General features: G+C 35.3%; 1 protein-coding gene across 5 annotated transcripts in view; it reads right to left on the bottom strand.

Annotated features, from left to right (window-relative positions):
* Positions 1–20,097, bottom strand: part of ZEB1 (zinc finger E-box binding homeobox 1) — a 186,708-nt gene that overhangs the window by 52,780 nt on the left and 113,831 nt on the right. For all 5 annotated transcript variants that reach the window (XM_059404355.1, XM_059404357.1, XM_059404356.1 and 2 more), the window contains exon 2: positions 13,100–13,300. In XM_059404355.1, the coding sequence (XP_059260338.1) occupies positions 13,100–13,300 (201 nt within the window). The remainder of the gene's footprint in view (positions 1–13,099; positions 13,301–20,097) is intronic.

The following is a 20,097-nucleotide window of genomic DNA, read 5'->3' as shown; positions in this document are numbered from 1 at the left end:
CCTTCTTTTCACTATATCTGTATCTTTGGGGTAAATACCCAGTAGTGTGATTTCTGGGTTGTAGGGTAGCTCTATTATTAATTTCTTAAGGAATCTCCACATGGTTTTCCAAAGTGGCTGCACCAACTTACATTCCCACCAACAGTGTAAGAGGGTTCCCCTTTCTCCACATCCTCTCCAACACTTGTTGTTTACTGTCTTGTTGATTTTGGCCATTCTGACTGGTGTAAGGTGGTATCTCAATGTGGTTTTGATTTGAATCTCCCTGATGGCTAATGACGATGAACATTTTCTCATGTGTCTGTTAGTCATTTGTATGTCTTCTTTGCAGAAGTGTCTGTTCATATCTTCTGCCCATTTTTTGATGTAATTATCTGTTTTGTGTGTGTTGAGTTTGAGTTCTTTATAGATCTTGGATATCAGCCATTTGTCTGTAGTGTCATTTGCGAATATCTTCTCCCATTCTGTGGGTTGCCTCTTTGTTTTGTTGATTGTTTCTTTTGCTGTGCAGAAATTTGATCTTGATGGAGAACCAAAAGTTCATTTTCACTTTTGTTTCCTTTGCCTTTGGAGACATGTCTTGAAAGAAGTTGCTGTGGCCAATGTCAAAGAGGTTACTGCCTGTGTTCTCCTCTAGGATTTTGATAGATTCCTGCCTCATGTTCAGGTCTTTTATCCATTTCAAGTTCATCTTTGTGTATGGTGTAAGAGATAGGTCGAGTTTCATTTTTCTATACATAGTTGTCCAATTTTCCCAGCACCATTTATTCAAGAGACTGCCTTTTTTCCACTGTATATTTTTTCCGGCTTTGTGGAAGATTAGTTGACCATAGCATTGAGATCCATATCTGGGCTCTCTACTCTGTTTCACTGTTTTTGTGCCAGTACCATGCTGTCTTGGTGATCACAGCTTTGTAGTGAAGCCTGAAATTAGGCAACATGATGCCCCCAGTTTTGTTTTTCTTTTTCAACATTTCCTTAGCAATTCGGGGTCTGTTCTGGTTCCATACAAATTTTAGGATTGTTTTCCCAGCTCTTTGAAAAATGCCAGTGGGATTTGATCGGGATGGCATTGAAAGTATAGATTGCTCTAGGCAGTACAGACATTTTAACAATGTTTTTTTCTTCCAATCAATGAGCATGGATAAAAGGTATTCAAATTGGCAAAAAAGAAGTCAAACTCTCTCTCTTTGCAGATGACATGATACTTTATATGGAAAATCCAAAAGCTCCACCCCAAACTACTAGAACTCATACAGCAATTCAGTAATGTGGTAGGATATAAAATCAATATACAGAAATCAGTTGCTTTCTTATATGCTAACAATGAAAATATAGAAAGGGAAATTAGAGAATCAATTACATTTACAACAGCACCAAGAACCATAAGATACCTGGGAATAAACCTAACCAAAGAGGTAAAGGATCTGTACTCAAGGAACTACAGAACACTCATGAAAGAAATTGAAGAAGACACATTCTAACACTTTTTATCTATTTTTTTGATAACAGCCATTTTGACACGTGTATAAGGTGATATTGTGGTTTTGATTTATATTTCCATGATGATTAGTACTGTTGAGCATCATTTCATGGGCCTGTTGGCCCATCTTTGGAAAAATGACTCTTGAGATACTCTGAATTTTTAACTGGACTGCTTTTTTATTGTTGTTATTGAGTTGTTTGAGTGTTTTATAGACTTTGGAATATATGAATATATGATTTGCAAATATCTTCTCCCTTCCAAGCAGTTGCCTTTTTATTTTGTCAATGAGTTCCTTCATGGTGCAGAAACTTTTTGGTTTAGTTTCACGTAATTCAATTCCATTTGTTTTTTTTTTTTTTTTTAATTTTTTGCTTTTGTTGTCATTGCTAGAATCAGACCCAAATACGTATCAATGAGATTAATGTCAGAGAGCTTACCACCTATGTTTTCTTCTAGCAGTTTTATGATTTCTAGCCTTAGATTAAGTCTTCAATCTACTTTGAGTTAATTTTTATGTGCAATGTAAGACAGTGGTCCAATTTTACTACTTTGCATATGGCTGCATATAAAATAAAGTTCATGAAATTAATAGGAAAAAAAATCAAAGTGATGGCTTGAGACCCACTGATATTAAGTTGATGAGAAGGATACTTTAGCACTGTGTTATTCTTTCCAAAATCCCACACTCTCATATAATTGTGAAAAAAATAACAGACAAACCTAAACCCCAAACACCTCATCAGTATTCCTTAAAACTGTCAAGAACATGAGAAACAATGAAAGGCTGTCTCCTGAAACTGAGGAGAAATAACTAAATACTATACAGTAGGCTGGAGAGGATCCTTAACAAAGAGGACGTTAATGGAAAAACCAGTGAAATCCAAATAAAGTCTGGAGTTTAGATTTTTAAAAATTGAGTCTTCTAATGTATGAACAAAATTTATATCTCCACTTATTGAGAAATTTCCTAATACCTCTAATAAGAGTTTATAATTTTTTCATGTGGTTTTACACATCTGTTCTCTTTTACAGCTCTTACTGATGTATAAAGATGACTTTGACTTTTATTATTTGTATCCAAAAACTTGCCAAATTCCCTTATTAGTTCTAATAACTTAGTATGATTCCTTTTTATATACAGCTATATCATCTGTAAATAATGAGAGTTTTGCTTTTTTCCCCTTTCTAATACCTATATTTATTGACTTATTTTCTTGTTTTATTATACTGGGTAGCAATTTTAATAAGACTGATGAAAAGTGAAAGAAGAAATCATTACCTTGTTCTTGATTGCAAAAAAGCATTTTCAACATTTTGTCATTAAATATAATGTGATAGATTTTAAAGAAATATACTTAATTAGAACAAGCAAGTACCCTCTATTCCTAGGTTTCTGGCTTTTATGATACTATCTATATGTACTAAATTTTACTTAATGTTTTTCTGTCTGTTGAGATGAACATTTGATAGTTCTCATTTAGTCCAGTAAAGTGTTATTTTTCAATTGGTTTAAGTGTTATTCTGACCTTGCTTCCCCGTATGTATGTATGTATGTATGTATATATATATATATATATATATATATATATATATATATAATATTTGGAATAACTAATACTTTGCTTGGAATTACTCTGTCTTTCTACAACTGAGTGAGTCTATAATTTTACTCTCTAATACTTATTTTGTTTTTGGTATTGAGGTTATGGTAGCCTCATTTAAAGAGCTGAGGAATCTTCCCTCTTACACTAGGCTTTGAAAGAGTTGTCTAAAACTGGAATTATTAGTTTCTTTTGAATGCTTAGAAAACCTTACCAGTGATGCCATCTGCACTACAGTTTTCTTTGTAGGACAGAAAAAACCATAAATTTTATAATATACACATATATGCTATATATATAGCATATATGTATATACACACAAATACAGATACATAAGTTATCATACAGAAAATTTTATTGTTTTTTCTTTTGGTGTATGGTTCTTTAAATTTTAACACATGTATAGGTTCACGTAAGCACCACCAAAATCAGGACATAGAAGAGTTACATCATGCCCCCAAATTCCCTAATGCTATCCCTTTACAGTCACTCTGTCCCAAGCTCCAGCCCCTGATAACCACTGATTTGTTACCCCACATATACTTTGTTTTTTTGAAGATGTCATATATATGGAGTCAGATAATATGTAATCGTTTGAGACTGGCTTCTTTCACTCAGCATAATGACTCTGAGATTCATCCAACTTGTTATTTAAATAGTTTGTTCATTTTTACTGCTAAGTAGAAGACCATTATATGGATATGATAGTTTCCTTATCCTTTCACCTGTTGAAGGACAATGGGTTATTCCCAGTTTTTGGCAATTATGGACAAAGCTTCTTTAAGAGTTAGTGTACAAGTTTTTGGGTAAACCTAAGTTTTTATTTCTCTAGAAAAAATACTCAGGAGTGGGACTATGGGGTCATATAGTTTAGTTTATATTTAATTTTATGGTAAACTGCCAACCTTTTCTCCAGAGTGACATAGCACTTAAAATAAGCAATGTAGGGGAAGGAGTCAAGATGGCAGAGAAGCAGCAGGCTGAGACTACTTCAGCTAGCAGGAGATCAGCTAGATAGCTTATCTAAGGATTGCAAACACCTGCAAATCCATCGGCAGATCGAAGAGAAGAAGAACAGCAATTCTAGAAACAGAAAAACAACCACTTTCTAAAGGTAGGACTGGTGGAGAAGTGAATCCAAAGCGACAGGAAGATAGACCCTGTGGGGAGGGGCCGGCTCCCGGCAAGCGGCGGAGCAACGGAGCACAAAATCAGGACTTTTAAAAGTCTGCTCCGCTGAGGGACATCGCTCCAGAGGCTAAACCGGGGCGAAGCCCACGCGGGGTCAGCGTAGCCTTAGGTCCCTCAAGGTCACAGAAGGATCGGGGGTGTCTGAGTGTCGCAGAGCTTGCGGGTACTGGAACGGGAAAGCTGGCTACAGAGACAGAGCCAACAGTAAGCTCACAGCTCGGGGTTACCTTGAACCAGCCGCAGGCTCAGTGAGCTCGTAGTGCAGCCCAAGGTCAGGCAGACGGGAGTTACTGGGCGCTGTTCTCTGAGGGTGCACTGAGGAGTGGGGCCCCGGGCTCCTCGGGGCTGGAGACCAGGAGGCCGCCATTTGTATTCCCGTCCTCTGGAACTCTACGGAAAGCACTCAGGGAACAAAAGCTCCTGAAAGCAAACACCAGGGGATTACTCAGCCCAGCCCCTGATAAGGGCGGTGTAATTCCGCCTGGGGCAAAGACACTTGAGAATCACTACACCAGGCCACTCCCCCAGAAGATCAACAAGAAATCCAGCCAAGACAAAGTTCACCTACCAAGGAGTGCGGTTTCAATACCAAGGAGAGCAGCAGAATTCCAGAGGAGGAAAAAGCAAAGCATGGAACACATGGCTTTCTCCCTGTGATTTTTTAGTCTTGCAGTTAATTTAATTTTTTTTTCATTTTTTTTCTCTTCTTCTGCTAAATTTTTTTAACTTTTGCCCTTTTCTTTTTTAACGTTTTTTAACTAGTTTATCTAATATATATATATTTTCTTTTTTATACTTTTCTTTATTCATTTTCTTTTTTAAATTCTTTTCTTTTGTTTTTCTCTTTGTTTCTTTTTGAACCTCTTTTTATCCCCTTTCTCCGTCCTCACGATTTGGGATCTCTTCTGATTTGGTTAAAGGCTATTTTCCTGGGGTTGTTGCCACCCTTTTAGTATTTTACTTGCTCCTTCATATACTCTTATCTGGACAAAATGACAAGACGGAAAAATTCACCACAAAAGAAAGAACAAGAGGCAGTACCGAAGGCTAGGGACCTAATCAATACAGACATTGGTAATAGGTCAAATCTAGAGTTCAGAATGACAATTCTCAAGGTTCTAGCCATGCTCAAAAAGGCATGGAAGATATTAGAGAAACCCTCTCGGGAGATATAAAAGCCCTTTCTGGAGAAATAAAAGAACTAAAATCTAACCAAGTTGAAATCAAAAAAGCTATTAATGAGGTGCAATCAAAAATGGAGGCTCTCACTGCTAGGATAAATGAGGCAGAAGAAAGAATTAGTGATATAGAAGACCAAATGACAGAGAATAAAGAAGCTGAGCAAAAGAGGGACAAACAGCTACTGGACCACGAGGGGAGAATTCGAGAGATAAGTGACACCATAAGATGAAACAACATTAGAATATTTGGGGTTCCAGAAGAAGAAGAAAGAGAGAGGGGAGCAGAAGGTATACTGGAGAGAATTATTGGGGAGAATTTCCCCAATATGGCAAAGGGAACGAGCATCAAAATTCAGGAGGTTCAGAGAACGCCCCTCAAAATCAATAAGAATAGGCCCACACCCCGCCACCTAATAGTAAAATTTACAAATCTTAGTGAAAAAGAGAAAATCCTGAAAGCAGCCCAGGAAAAGAAGTCTGTAACATACAATGGTAAAAATATTAGACTGACAGCAGACTTATCCACAGAGACCTGGCAGGCCAGAAAGAGCTGGCATGATATATTCAGAGCACTAAACGAGAAAAACATGCGGCCAAGAATACTATATCCATCTAGGCTATCATTGAAAATAGAAGGAAAGATTAAAAGCTTCCAGGACAAACAAAAACTGAAGGAATTTGCAAACACCAAACCAGCTCTACAGGAAATATTGAAAGGGGTCCTCTAAGCAAAGAGAGAGCCTACAAGTGGTAGATCTGAAAGGAACAGAGACCATATACAATAACAGTCACCTTAGAGGCAATACAATGGCACTAAATTCATATCTCTCAATGTCATTCATATCCCTGAATGTTAATGGGCTAAATGCCCCAATCAAAAGACACAGGGTATCAGAATGGATAAAAAAACACAACCCATCTATATGTTGCCTACAAGAAACTAATTTTAAGCCCGAAGACACCTCCAGATTTAAAGTGAGGGAGTAGAAAAGAATTTACCATGCTAATGGACATCAGAAGAAAGCAGGGGTGGCAATTCTTATATCAGATCAATTAGATTTTAAGCCAAAGACTATAATAAGAGATGAGGAAGGACACTATATCATACTCAAAGGGTCTGTCCAACAAGAAGATCTAACAATTTTAAATGTCTATGCCCCCAACGTGGGAGCAGCCAACTATATAAACCAATTAATAACAAAATCAAAGAAACACATCAACAATAATACAATAATAGTAGGGGACTTTAACACTCCCCTCACTGAAATGGACAGATTATCCAAGCAAAAGATCAACAAGGAAATAAAGGCCTTAAATGACACACTGGACCAGATGGACATCACAGATATATTCACAACATTTCATCCCAAAGCAACAGAATACACATTCTTCTCTAGTGCACATGGAACATTCTCCAGAATAGATCACATCCTCGGTCCTAAATCAGGACTCAACTGGTATCAAAAGATTGGGATCATTCCCTGCATATTTTCAGACCACAATGCTCTGAAGCTAGAACTCAACCACAAGAGGAAGTTTGGAAAGAACCCAAATACATGGAGACTAAACAGCATCCTTCTAAAGAATGAATGGGTCAACCGGGAAATTAAAGAAGAATTGAAAAAAATCATGGAAACAAATGATAATGAAAATACAACGGTTCAAAATCTGTGGGACACAAAAAGGCAGTCCTCAGAGGAAAATATATAGCAGTACAAGCCTTTCTCAAGAAACAAGAAAGGTCTCAGGTACACAGTCTAACCCTACACCTAAAGGAGCTGGAGAAAGAACAAGAAAGAAACCCTAAGCCCAGCAGAAGAGAAATCATAAAGATCAGAGCAGAAAACAATGAAATTGAAACCAAAAAAACAATAGAACAAATCAACGAAACTAAGAGCTGATTCTTTGAAAGAATTAATAAAATTGATAAACCCCTGGCCTGACTTATCAAAAAGAAAAGAGAAAGGACCCATATAAATAAAATCATGAATGAAAGAGGAGAGATCACAACTAACACCAAAGAAATACAAACAATTATAAGAACATTCTATGAGCAACTCTATGCCAAAAAATTTGACAATCTGGAAGAAATGGATGCATTCCTGAAACATATAAACTACCACAACTGAACCAGGAAGAAATAGAAAGCCTGAACAGACCCATAACCAGTAAGGAGATTGAAACAGTCATTAAAAATCTCCAAACAAACAAAAGCCCAGGGCCAGACGGCTTCCCGGGGGAATTCTACCAAACATTTAAAGAAGAACTAATTCCTATTCTCCTGAAACTGTTCCAAAAAATAGAAATGGAAGGAAAACTTCCAAACTCATTTTATGAGGCCAGCATCACCTTGATCTTAAAATAAGCAATTTACAAGAGTTTCAGTTGTTCCATATCTTCACCACCTCTTTATGGGAATATTTTTAAAATAAGATTTTATTTATTTATTTGACAGACAGAGATCACAAGTAGGCAGATAGGTAGGCAGAGAGAGAGGGGGAAGCAGGCTCCCTTTTGAGCAGAGAGCCCTACGTGGGGCTCAATCCCAGGACAATGGGATCATGACCTGAGCTCAAGGCAGAGGCTTTAACCCACTGAGCCACCCAGGCGCTCCTATGGGAATATTTTTGACTACCATTTCAATTTAGAGGTTTTAGACTATTCATGTTTTCTAATTATTCCCCAGCCAGTTTGGTTAAGAATTTCTAGTATCTTGCCCATATTTTCAAATTTATTAGAATGCAGTTGCTCACAATACTTCCTTTAACCTTGTCAATGTCTGTAGTATTTTTATTATGTCCCCTTTCATTCTTTTTTTTAAAGATATTATTTATTTGTCAGAGAGAGAGGGCGGGGGAGAGTGAGAGAGAGAGAATGCAAAAGCAGGGAGAGCAGCAGGCTCCCTGCTGAGCAAGGGGTCTGATGCATAACTTGATCCCAGGACCCTGCGATCACCACCTGAACTGAAGGCAGAAGCTTAACCAACCGAGCCACCCATGAGTCCCATCCTCTTCAATTCTTGATTTCATCTATTTATATATTCTCTCTCCTTTTTTCTTGGTCAATCTTGTCAAAAGTTTTTTAATAGTTTTCAAAGAATAGAGTTTTGCCTATGTTGACCTTTTTTATTGTAGCTTTATTTTCAATTTTACATTATTTTTTTGTTTTTATTTTCAAAATTTCAGTTTGCTGTTAAGTTCTTCAAATAGATGGTTAGCCTATTGACTTTTAGCCAGAACCTTTACTAAAATATGTACTTAAGGTTCTAAATTTCCCTCTAAAAACTGCTTTTTATAAATATTCCATGTAGTTGAAAAATATTTTGTGATTATTGTGTATAGATTATACACCTTAGGCATACTTTCAGACCTTCTATATTCTCATTGGTTTTGTGTGATTACTCCATCAATGACTAAGCATGGTGTGTTAAATCTTCCACAGTGACTAGATTTGTATTTCTCTCCTTGTAGATTGCCTATTTTTCTTTCCCTATATTTAAGCCTTGTTATTAGGTACAAACACACTTAAAATAGTATTTTATTAGGGAATTTAATCCTTCATTATTTTAAAGTGATCCTATTATCTATAATAATGCTTTTAAGCTTTAAAAGTTTATATTATCTGAAATTAATTTAGTCACATCCACTATTTAAAGTATTTTCATAGGAAATATGATGTACCTATTGTATCTATTTTTTCCAGTTGTAATTTTCTCCGTTCTTACATCTCGGATCTTCCATCTCTTTCCTCATGCGTAAAATACATTCCTTAAAATTTGCTTTTGTAGTAAGAGTCTACTGATAACAAATTTCCTTTTTTCAAACTTGCCTGAAATGATTACTTTATTTCCCCTTTCTTTAGGAGATACTTTTGCTAAGTACAGAAGTTTATATTTGCAGGCATCTTTTTACTATCTGGCTTCCATTGTGGTTACTGAAAATTCAGCGGTCTATCACTCTCTCAAACAAAATCTCACTTTCCTGAATTTACTTTTAAGAGTTTTCTTTTTGTTTTGGTTGTTCTGCAATTTCACCATAACGTCAGGGGGGTAGATTTATTTATACTTCTTGAGATTTCTCAGTTTTCTTGAGTCTGTGGTCTGGTGTGCTTTGTCAATTCTGAAAAAGATCTCAGCCATTATCTCTTCAAATATTCTTGCTTCCCTCTTCTTTCTTCTCCTTGAATCAGGACATACATTGGACCTTGTAATTTTATCCTTCATGTTTCTTATCCTGTTTTTTGTATATTTAATCTGTCTTTCTGAGTTGTATTTAGTATAATTCCCCCCATTTTCCAATTCTTTAATTCTGTTTACTTTGTTATTAAAATCCATCCTTTGAATCTGAATTTCTATAATTTTTCATTTTTAGAAGTTCTACTTCATTCTTCTTAAAATATGCTGGTTTATATTTTATTCTCTCAGAGCACGTAGTTTCAAATTTGTTCATTTTTCTTAAAAAATGACAGTCATTTTATATCCGTATCTGATAACTTTACTAATTAAAGTCTTTATGGGTAAGTTTCTACATCCTTTTGTTTCTGGTAATTGTCACTCATGTTGCTCTCTTCTTGCTAATTTATTTGGGAGATTTCTGTAGTGCTAGGATAAAGGTATGTTCCTCCAAAAGATTTGGATTTGCTTCTTCTTGGTGCCAATGAGTACTCGCAGCAATTCTACTTTAAACTCACTTATGTGGAATATAAGAAACAGTGCAGAGAATCAAAGGGGAAGGGAGAGAAAATGGACTGGAAAGAAATCAGAGATGTAAACAAACCATGAGACATTCTTAACTACAGGAAACAAACTGAGGGTTGCTGAAGGGGAGGGAGGTATGGGGATGGGGTAACTGGGTGATGGGCATTAAGGAGGGCATGTGATGTAATGAGCACTGGGTGCTATATATAACTGATAATTAACTGAATTTTACATCTGAAACTAAAGATGTACTTTATGTTGATTAATTAAATTTAAGTAAAAAAATGAAGTTGCTTAAAATAAAATAAAATTAAATATTGGCAATTAGAAAAACTCAGTTATGGCTTGAGACTTATCAGGCCATATAGTAATGTGAATTTAAAATATAAATCAGTGCAAGACAGATGGTGGTTACTCCTTGGCAGAGACAGTCTTCTATTTCCCCAACCCCCCGGCCAAGGCAATTTTGTTTGCTAACTCCTAAGGATGGTAGGGATGGTAGAGGGTTTGCTTTTAGTTCACCATAGTCCATCATATTGTTATTATGTAATTCATACTAGGGGAGGATCTGCTATTAAGCTCTTAGGTGGTCCCAGGCTTTGTTTTTTCTCAGAGGCCTGAAAAACCATGGCTTATGTTAACCTGGGTAGGCAAATGTCCTTAAGGCCAGAGTCTTCTATACTGTGCTCTGCTTACCCTTATGGGTTCCTGTCCTCACTTAGATTTTGATCCATTAATGTCTACTATTTAGTTAGCTCTTTTAAAGCTTTCAAGAGAATTTATTTATTTTAAAATCTTGCATAATTTGTTATTTTCAGATAGCATAGATCATATAGCTAAGACATATAAGACTTAGGTCATACAGCTAAGACAGTTCAAATAACTTATCGCAAATTTTCAGAAACAGAACTTCTTCACTGGTTTTTCATCTTTCTTTTTCCCTCTATTTCCCTCTTTCTCTTATCTCCCCTTTTTCCAGAAAAATCATTACCTTCTTGTTTCCATATTAATACTTTGGATCAATTATGCCAATGGATCAATGCTGTCCCCAGACAGGAAATATATATGACAACCCTTGCTTCCAAAAGTTTTGAGCTCAATATTATAGTTTAATAAGTTAACACCTCTGCTGTTAATGAACTGTGACAATAAATAAATAATTTAATTTCTCTGGGTTCTACTTTCTAGAAGCCTGTGAATTGTCAGTCCTTACATCTGTTACCGTCCATGTAAAAACAAATCAAATCTTATATTTTTGGTTTTTGTAGTCTCTTTACTGAAGGCACTATCTGTCTATACTCTCTCCCTCCAAATTCATTTTCCATATTGCTACCAGACTTATTTCTAAAGTATGTATCAATGATGTTCTCATAGTTTTTAAGGTAAAAGTTCAAATTCCTTGGCTTAGTACACAGTGTCCTACATAGTCGTTTCCTTGTTTATTCTCTGATTTTCTGTAAACACCGCTTGTTCAAACTTCTATGGCTTCATCTATATTGCTGCTTCTGTTGGAAACACCTTCTTTTACTTCTCCTTTACCTAATCAACCTCCACTGGTCCTTTATAACTCAAGACCAATTCTGTTTGACTCAGAAATTCTTTTAGGACTTCTCTTCCTCTCTCTGATTTGGATTTTCCTGCTTAATGTTTCCACAGAACTCTAAATTTACACCTACATCAAACTGTAATGAATTACTATTTATCCTTTTCACTCATTAAAGTATAAGTACTTTTCATATAGAGACAGTTTTATTCAACTTTTTTGAACCTTTTTATTCAACTTTTTTGCAAATTCATTCCTGCAAAATTTGCTTAATGAACCAATGAACAAGGCTATAAAATGAGGGGGCAGATAAATGATTTTGAAAGTTCTTTGTTAGCTATAAATTTGTCCTATTGTAGAAATCTCAACTACTGCTATAGGGGGCCTATCATCAGATCCACATTTTATTTAAGCTTCCACATTTTTGTATCTAGATTCTCTGACCTGCAAACCTGACTCATTTCCCCAGACTGCCTAAACTGAGTTTTGATATTCTATTTAGATGGCCTCCCCAAATCTAACCACTTGTTGGGAAGGCTGCATTTGACTAACTTTGAATGTGATCACTTGCACATGCTTCTCTTTGCCTTTGCTGATGCCCTTATTCCTAATCCCCAATCCCTCTAATTCATAATACCTGCTTTCTTCACATTCTTCTGTTTTTATACCACTGTTGTTTAAATCCCACCAAGACAGGCTCAATAATTTAGTTTTATTAGGAAAAGAAGAGAGGAGGAATTTTTGATCTAGAAGAAAAGGCTATAGCTCAATTTATTCATTTGACAGATAAGGAAGAATTTTAAATATTCCGTATTAATAAGTAGAGAGACTCTCTCATCCTAGAAAGACTTTCACTAATCCTTCCATTCAACCATGCTTGAGATCAATAAAAGTAAAAATTTTACTTGAGTGAAGATTTATAGCATTCTGATATATGGGAGAAGGCAGGGAAGGGGAAAGGATGAAGAACAGGGAGGAGGAGGAAGAAGCTTTCAAACATTAAAAGTATTCCTGAGATTTATCTGTTCTGGGATTTTTGTTGAGTTGTGTCATAATTTTACTGTATTAAAATATAATCTAGGTTTATAAGTAGAGTCTTCATTTGAAGTTACAATATGAAATTACAGGTAGGTTCAATTGTATCAACAGAATATGGAAAGCTTGATTCTGGTTAAAAAATGACTAAAATGCAATATATTATATGCATTGTACAAATAATCAGTGTAACTACTATTCTGTTTCACAATCTACTTTTTGGTTAAGTGGGCTACCACCTTCAATTAATTAATAGGCAAATTCACAGATCATTTCAAACTTTTCACCAAATTTATCTTTTCAGTTAATATATATATATTTTTAAAGAATCAAGAGATTAGAATATTATGAAAAAATTAAACTTACCATCATCCTCCCAGCAGCTCTTAGCACTGCCTTCTCTTTCACTGCTCCCCGGTAATACTGTCTGGTCTGTTGGCAGGTCATCTTCGGGCACACCACCTTCACAATCTGCTGCATCTGTAATACTTTCTTCTTCCACAATATGGAGTTTGTCTTCATCATCTGAATCTGAATTTGTTTCTACCACAGTATTATAATTTGTAACTGTAATACAAACAAGAAACAAATAATCAAAAACAACTACTGCAAAAATCGGTTTTTATACCTCAGTAAAAAGAAATTTTAAAAAATACTTAATAGGAGTACTCTATAAATAGTAACTCATTACCTTATAGCAACCTTATGAAATAGAGTATCTATCTACCATCCACTACACATAACACTAAAAGCAGAAACGGAAACCAAGACATAAGAAGGTAAGTAACTTGTCCAAGATCATATAGCTAAGAAGTGGGAAGTCCAGGATTTGAACCCTAGTGTCTATTTCTATGTCCTGTGCTCTTAAACACTACATTAAATATCCTCTCCAGTCATAATGGCTTTATTCTATATGGTACTGCTTATGCACAATTAGAGCCACAAATCTTTAAAGCATTCCACAGTTAAGAAAAGAGTTCATCTCTCCTAGACAACAAAACCTCCTCAAGTTAACCACAAAAAAGACTATTTTCAAGATACCAATTCAGTCCATACATTTCATATTAATCCTGCATGAATTTAGAAAGAATCTATCAAATCTGGGGATCCTGATGCGGGGCTCAACCCCAGGACCCCAAGATCATAACCTGAGCCAAAGGCGGACACTTGGCTGACTGATCCACCCAGATGCCCCCCATTTTTTTTAAAAGGGTGTTAAATAAAATGCCTATCTCCTAAAAAAAGAAAAAATCTATCAAATCAACTTAGCCAAGGAAGGAAGGCGTGATTTAAGGAAGGCGTGATTTAAGAAAGGAAGGCATAAGGAAGGCGTGATTTAACTAATGTTTATATGTAAGTCTATAATTTTGGAAAAATATAACTGACTTTCAGAAGTTTTCAGATGGGCATCCTTTCCATATTTTTAATGAATTTCAATAAAACTTAACATTAGCATTATGAAGATAAATAAGTATTTGGAATGACCACCGTTTGCAGAACCATGAGTAATAGCTGCAAATAAAATTCTCTAAAATAAATAATACAGTATAGTCAATATTTTTTCTTTATAGTCCTTGTAATAATCACTCTACTGGGATAAATTATTCAGTACACCATTGGGTATGGTCACTGGAATATCTCTTTTCAATTATTTGCAAGGTGATTCCTATTTGCTAAGCAAAGGTTGAAAGGGAGAAAAAAGGAATCTGCTTCATTGAGATAACTAAGCAATAACTATTTTCAGTTATTCTTTCCATTTCTCCCTCAAAATTTCCAACCATTCTTGAAAGAAGATAATAACCTAAATGTTTAAGTGATATATGTATATACTCCTTCCTGTATAAATATATACTACATGCCTGAAAAAAGGAAGAAAGAAATACAATCAGAAATATGGATGTATATGTCACAGTGAGAATGAATAAGCAAAAATCTCCAAAACTGCTTTTACAGACCTTAGGAAGACCTCTCTGTTCAAAAGAGTACAGGAGCTACCCTTTTGCCCACATTAGAAATCCTTCAATATCTTGTGCCAGAAGAAAAATATTAAGTTTTGTTGTATTATAAATACTTTAATGTGAATACATTTTTTTCCAAATCTTTTCCCAAGAGCAAACTATTTTTTAATGTTACTATAAAGGTAATACAGGTTTAGTACAAAAAAATATAAAACATGTAAAATTAGTAAAAGCCCTCCCACCAAATTTCCCTTCCTTGACTCACTCTTTAAAGCAACAATAACAGCAAATTTTAATTTGTCTATGCACAAGGTAGGCATGATACTAATCATTTTACATACCTTATCCTATTTAATTATAATGTGGACCTCAATGTATTCACATGTCATATTTAATATCATTTCTCTATATAAACATACATCTTTAAATACACACATATGGGATCACATTATACTGTTTGCCACCTAGTTTTTTGACACTTAATAACATATCTTAGAAATTTTTCTATTTCAGTATATGTGAAGATTTCTCCTTTTCCTCTCACTGGTTGCACATCATTTCATTGTACAGATAGAATTTAACCAATAACTATATTGATAACATTTATGTTTCCAAGTGTTTTTTAAGCATTAGCAACAAATTTTCTTGTGAACAGATCTTTGGTCATTCTTTAAATACATTTGTTAGGTATATTAGAAGAGATGGAAGTCCTGAGTCAAATGGAAAACTTGTTAAAAGCAGACAGATATGGAAACATGGGGAATTCATGTATTCCAGTCACATACAATGAGCAGAGTCAATTGTGCAATTTTAAGTGTAGATAAAGGGAATGATTCTCAAAGGTTGTTCCATAGCTCTCACCATAGTTGGGTGTGTATGGATAGTTGAAATTCTGACTATTTTGTGAAGAGGTTTAGTGATTCTTCAGTATCTTGAGTTGGCCACAGTTTTATATTGGTGCTATTCTTGCCTTCTAATGATGTAATCCTGCAGTTCAGTTTTATCATTACCAATTTCATTAGCTATAGCTCGTCGAACCCTACATTTACATTTGGAGTATTTGAGGCTTAAAAAGTACCTTACAGAATTAGTCTTCAAGACATACATGTATTTTCGTTCCAGTATTTGCTTGCATGCTTCATAGTTTTCACTAAGTTCCTTCTACCCTGAGCTGCACTAGGTTCTTTTTACCCAGAGTTCTTTCACCCTGTTTTATTCTGCCTGGGTCACTGTCGCCCAAAGTACTCTTCAAGAATACCCATCACTTTCTAGGACTCTGACCTCCAGTATGAGTTGCCATTGTGGTATGGAAGATTTTAAGCTAAATACGTCAAGCCAAAAAGACTGAATATATTTTATAGTTATCTCGGGAATTTTCCCAAGGCATGTTTTGAATAAGTGGCATAGAACTTGAAAAATAAAACAATCCACTAGATTTTATCGGTTGATGGGAAAAAGACCAATAACTATTTTCCAAGTCTTCTTACTGTCTTCTGCTTCACAGTTACTTGGCTGAGAGAAAAAGCAGTGAAAATTGCTTATATTGATTAGTGTAACTTAGAAAAAAGTAAAGCTTTCTGTGTTTCTGGATCTCCCCTTTTGTGGCTCTACAGGGCTAATTTAAAAAATAGAGGCCCAGTATGAAAAGCATAAATAGTAATCAGGCCCTGAAAAATTCCAGTAGCCAGTGAAAATGTCCATTATCTTAACTGTCTCTATACCTTTATATTTTTAAAACTTTGGCTAAAAAAATATAGTTTACCTAAAGAGTGGTACCTTCTTAACAAACAGGTGATTATCATCTCCTGTTTCTGAGTTTTAATTAAAATGAAGAATTCCAAGAAAACAAAGATAAAGGAAAACAGAAAAAGTAAAGTTTTTAAAATCTTTAAATGTAATTTACAAAACACAATATGAATTGAAATTTCTATAGAAAAATGGTAACATTTTCAATGCATCTATTTTCACTAGAAGGTGGTTAAGGACACAGTAACTTCTTGCTGGTAGTTCTTGTTGGTAGTACTTGCTAAAATCTAATCCCAGATATAACAGTATCCACTGAATAAGGTGGTTGTGAGGATCTAATGATTTAAAAATGTGCTTAGATCAGTGTCTGGCACACAGTAAAGACTATAGAAGTGTATGCCATTATTATTATTTTATCATCATCATCATCCCACTGAATCTTTACAATTCCTAAGAAGTAGGTATTGTTATATTTCCCTTTTTATAGAACAAAAATTAACCCCCCCAAACCAAAACAAGAGTAGCTGAGTAACCTGTTTGAGGTTGTTTAGCTATGAAGTTATGGAGCTGGATTGAAATCCTCATGTGCCCAATCCCACAGCTCATATTCTTTAACTACTTACGTATAAAACCTCCTGACTGAAAATTGTTGCACTAATGAGAAATATTTTTAAATTTGTATTTTTGTGTTTAGTCTATTCTGGGGCTCTGGAATTCCATACTTAACAATATGCTACTAAAACATTTCCAAATGACTAAAAAATTTAAACCATCAGAATCTCATTATAATATAACTGACAGTATACCATAGGGTAATATCATCATTATAGTCAATAAAATTTTGAAAGGCTTTCACATAGCATGTTATTTTTAGCACCTGATTATGTGTAGTACGGTATCAACTGCACTAATTAAACTCCCATGTAAACATCTGTTTCTTAAGTAATGTACAATTATAATAAAGAATTAAATAAATTAGATGAATCAGTTCAAAAAAAGAGCAACACAATCTCAACTTCAGTCATTAAGGGCAAGATCATCTAAATGCTTTAGTAATAAGAATCCTGCAAAGCACTATTTATTATAGCTCTGAATAGCAGGTTAGGCTTCACAGGGCAAAAGGAGAAGGAAGGGCAGCGGGGTGGAATGGGGGGAAGACATATTTAACCTGCAGGTCTTTGATTCTCATCAGGTGATAACCATGGCATGTGTTGATGAAAGCCACAGGCTAAGGCCACATGTCAACATACTTTCAGGCATAAAAAGGCTTTTTATTTTTCCTAGAGGGAGAAGTTATGCTTACATCATGCCATTAATACATGCTTATTAACTATCAAACTCATTCCTATCAAACACACACATTCCTCTGCATGGTAGAAAAGAAAGATAAAATCCCTCTTAGGAAAAGACATAAGATTGATCCTTACAAAATAACAGACTACTGTACTTCTAACAAATTGCTCCATATCCATCAGACTAACCCAGTGCCATAATTTAAGAAACACCCAGAAGAACATACATTTTGAATCATGTTCTCAAGAGTAATGGACAAAATAAGATGAGTAATAGACTCAAGTAAGTAATAACATTAGCACTATGCTGAGAATAACACAATTTAGGTATGAATGCTATAAAATATGAAAATAATATCTGGAGACACTTAACAAGGATTTCCATTCTTTAACATCATTTGGGACAAAGTCATAACAACATTACTTGACACATTTTTCTTATCCTGAAAAGAGTCCCTGGCACACTGCCTTCCACGTAGTAGGTATAGAATTACTTGTTGAATTGGATGTGGGGACACACTTCTTTTTTTCTGAGTGAAAAGTCAATATACTTAAGTGTTACTGATGATTCAGGAAGATGACAAAACTGTAGTGGATAACCAAAGAACTGGAAATTAGTACACAAAATGAAAAAGGGAGGTTATGTGACAATCCTAAGGGGAGAAAACTTCTGCAAATAGTATTACTCCGGTAAAAAGGAGCTTATGTGTCCATGAATACCATACCCAGGCATACAGTAAATATTTGTTAATCTGGCCTTTGATCTAACCTATAGATAATATTAATGTATATGCATTTTACTGTATAATAAATGTTATGACCTATTATGCATATTTAATGTACCATGTAAGTAATATAATATGCAATATGTATATTATAGAGCTACAACTTAAGTCTTTTAAAAATAGGCATCATAATGATTTTAGAGTGCTCCAAACACAATGAACATGTTAGGTTTATTTATTTATTTTAGAGACAGAGAGCACATGCGTGTGCATGTGCATGTGGTGGGGGGAGGGAGAAATGAGGGGCAAAGGGAGCAGACTCCCTGCTGAGCATGACAGTGAGCACACAGAACCAGACATGGGGATCTTCCAACCCATGAGATCGTGATCTAAGCCAAAATCACCACTTGGTTGCTTAACTGACTGCACCACCCAGGTACCCCTGAACCTAATATTAGGTTTAAATAAATACTATCAGTTCAGCAAATCTAGGGGAAAGTTTTATAATCTCTCTCTCTAGGTAAAATCTTTAATCTAGGGTGCCTATTAAATTGAACAATGATCACAGACTGTCTTTACATTTTCAAAATAATTTTAAAAATCTAACTCCACTGAAAGTTAGTGATTTTTTTAAAGATTTTATTTATTTGACAAAGAGAGAGAGACAGTGAGAGAGAGAGAGAGCACAAGCATGGGGAGCGGCCGGCAGAGGGAGAGGGAGAAGCAGGCTCCTGGCTGAGCTAGGAGCCTGACGTGGGGCTCTATTAACCCCAGGACCCTGACCTGAGCCAAAGGCAGACGCTTAACTGACTGAGCCACTTTCGTGCCCCAAAAGTCAGTAATTCTGACATTTACCCCTGCAAAGGGCTGGTGGTTTTTGGTGCCTTTAGATACAAGCTATTCATAGAATGACAGCTGAGAGGTGAAGGGAGGGGGGAGAGGATTGCCCTCATGTACAGAATCCTAGTTCTTATTTTCTCCCCTTTCTCATTACACAATCATTACTAAGTATTCCTGGGATTTATCTCTGGTTGTTCTCTCAGTTTTTATTCTGGCCTCTTTCTCATTCTCCACAGGTCCTCTGTCTATATACCCCAACAAGAGTCATCCCAAATTACCTCTCCTTTCCCTGACTTATCAAAGCTCCTGCTCATTCAGATAGCTAATTTCAGTCAGTAGAAGTACAATTCACAAAAAGATAGATGAAACAGTTAAATAGCAAAGCTCTTTAGCAGATAAACTAAAATCAGTCCCATCGACAGCTGGTTCTCGTGTGTGTGTGTGTGTGTGTGTGTGTAAAGTATCTAGATGAAAAGAATTCACATGAAATTATCAATAAGTAATATTTCCTTCATAGGAAAATATGCATTTATAAAAAGGATGCTTTTTAACTTATAGGACTTGTTACTTGTGGAATATAGGCAGGATGACAAAATCCAAGTAAAGTGTCAAGACTGAACTAAAAATAAAATGCAGAAATTATTGAGTCAAAATATAGAGAAGACATATCATTGATAAATCAATCCAAAATCCAGATCTTTGAAGCACCAATAAAATAGATAAATCACTAACCCATGTAATCCTAGAAAAAATTGAGAAGCACAAGGATTCAAGATAAACACAGACAGAGAAGTAATTATAGC

The sequence above is a fragment of the Mustela nigripes genome, chromosome 6 (assembly GCF_022355385.1).
Source record: "Mustela nigripes isolate SB6536 chromosome 6, MUSNIG.SB6536, whole genome shotgun sequence".
NCBI classification, from domain to species: domain Eukaryota; kingdom Metazoa; phylum Chordata; class Mammalia; order Carnivora; family Mustelidae; genus Mustela; species Mustela nigripes.
The sequence above is the reverse complement of the archived record's forward strand: the minus strand, read 5'-3'. Positions and strand labels throughout refer to the sequence as shown.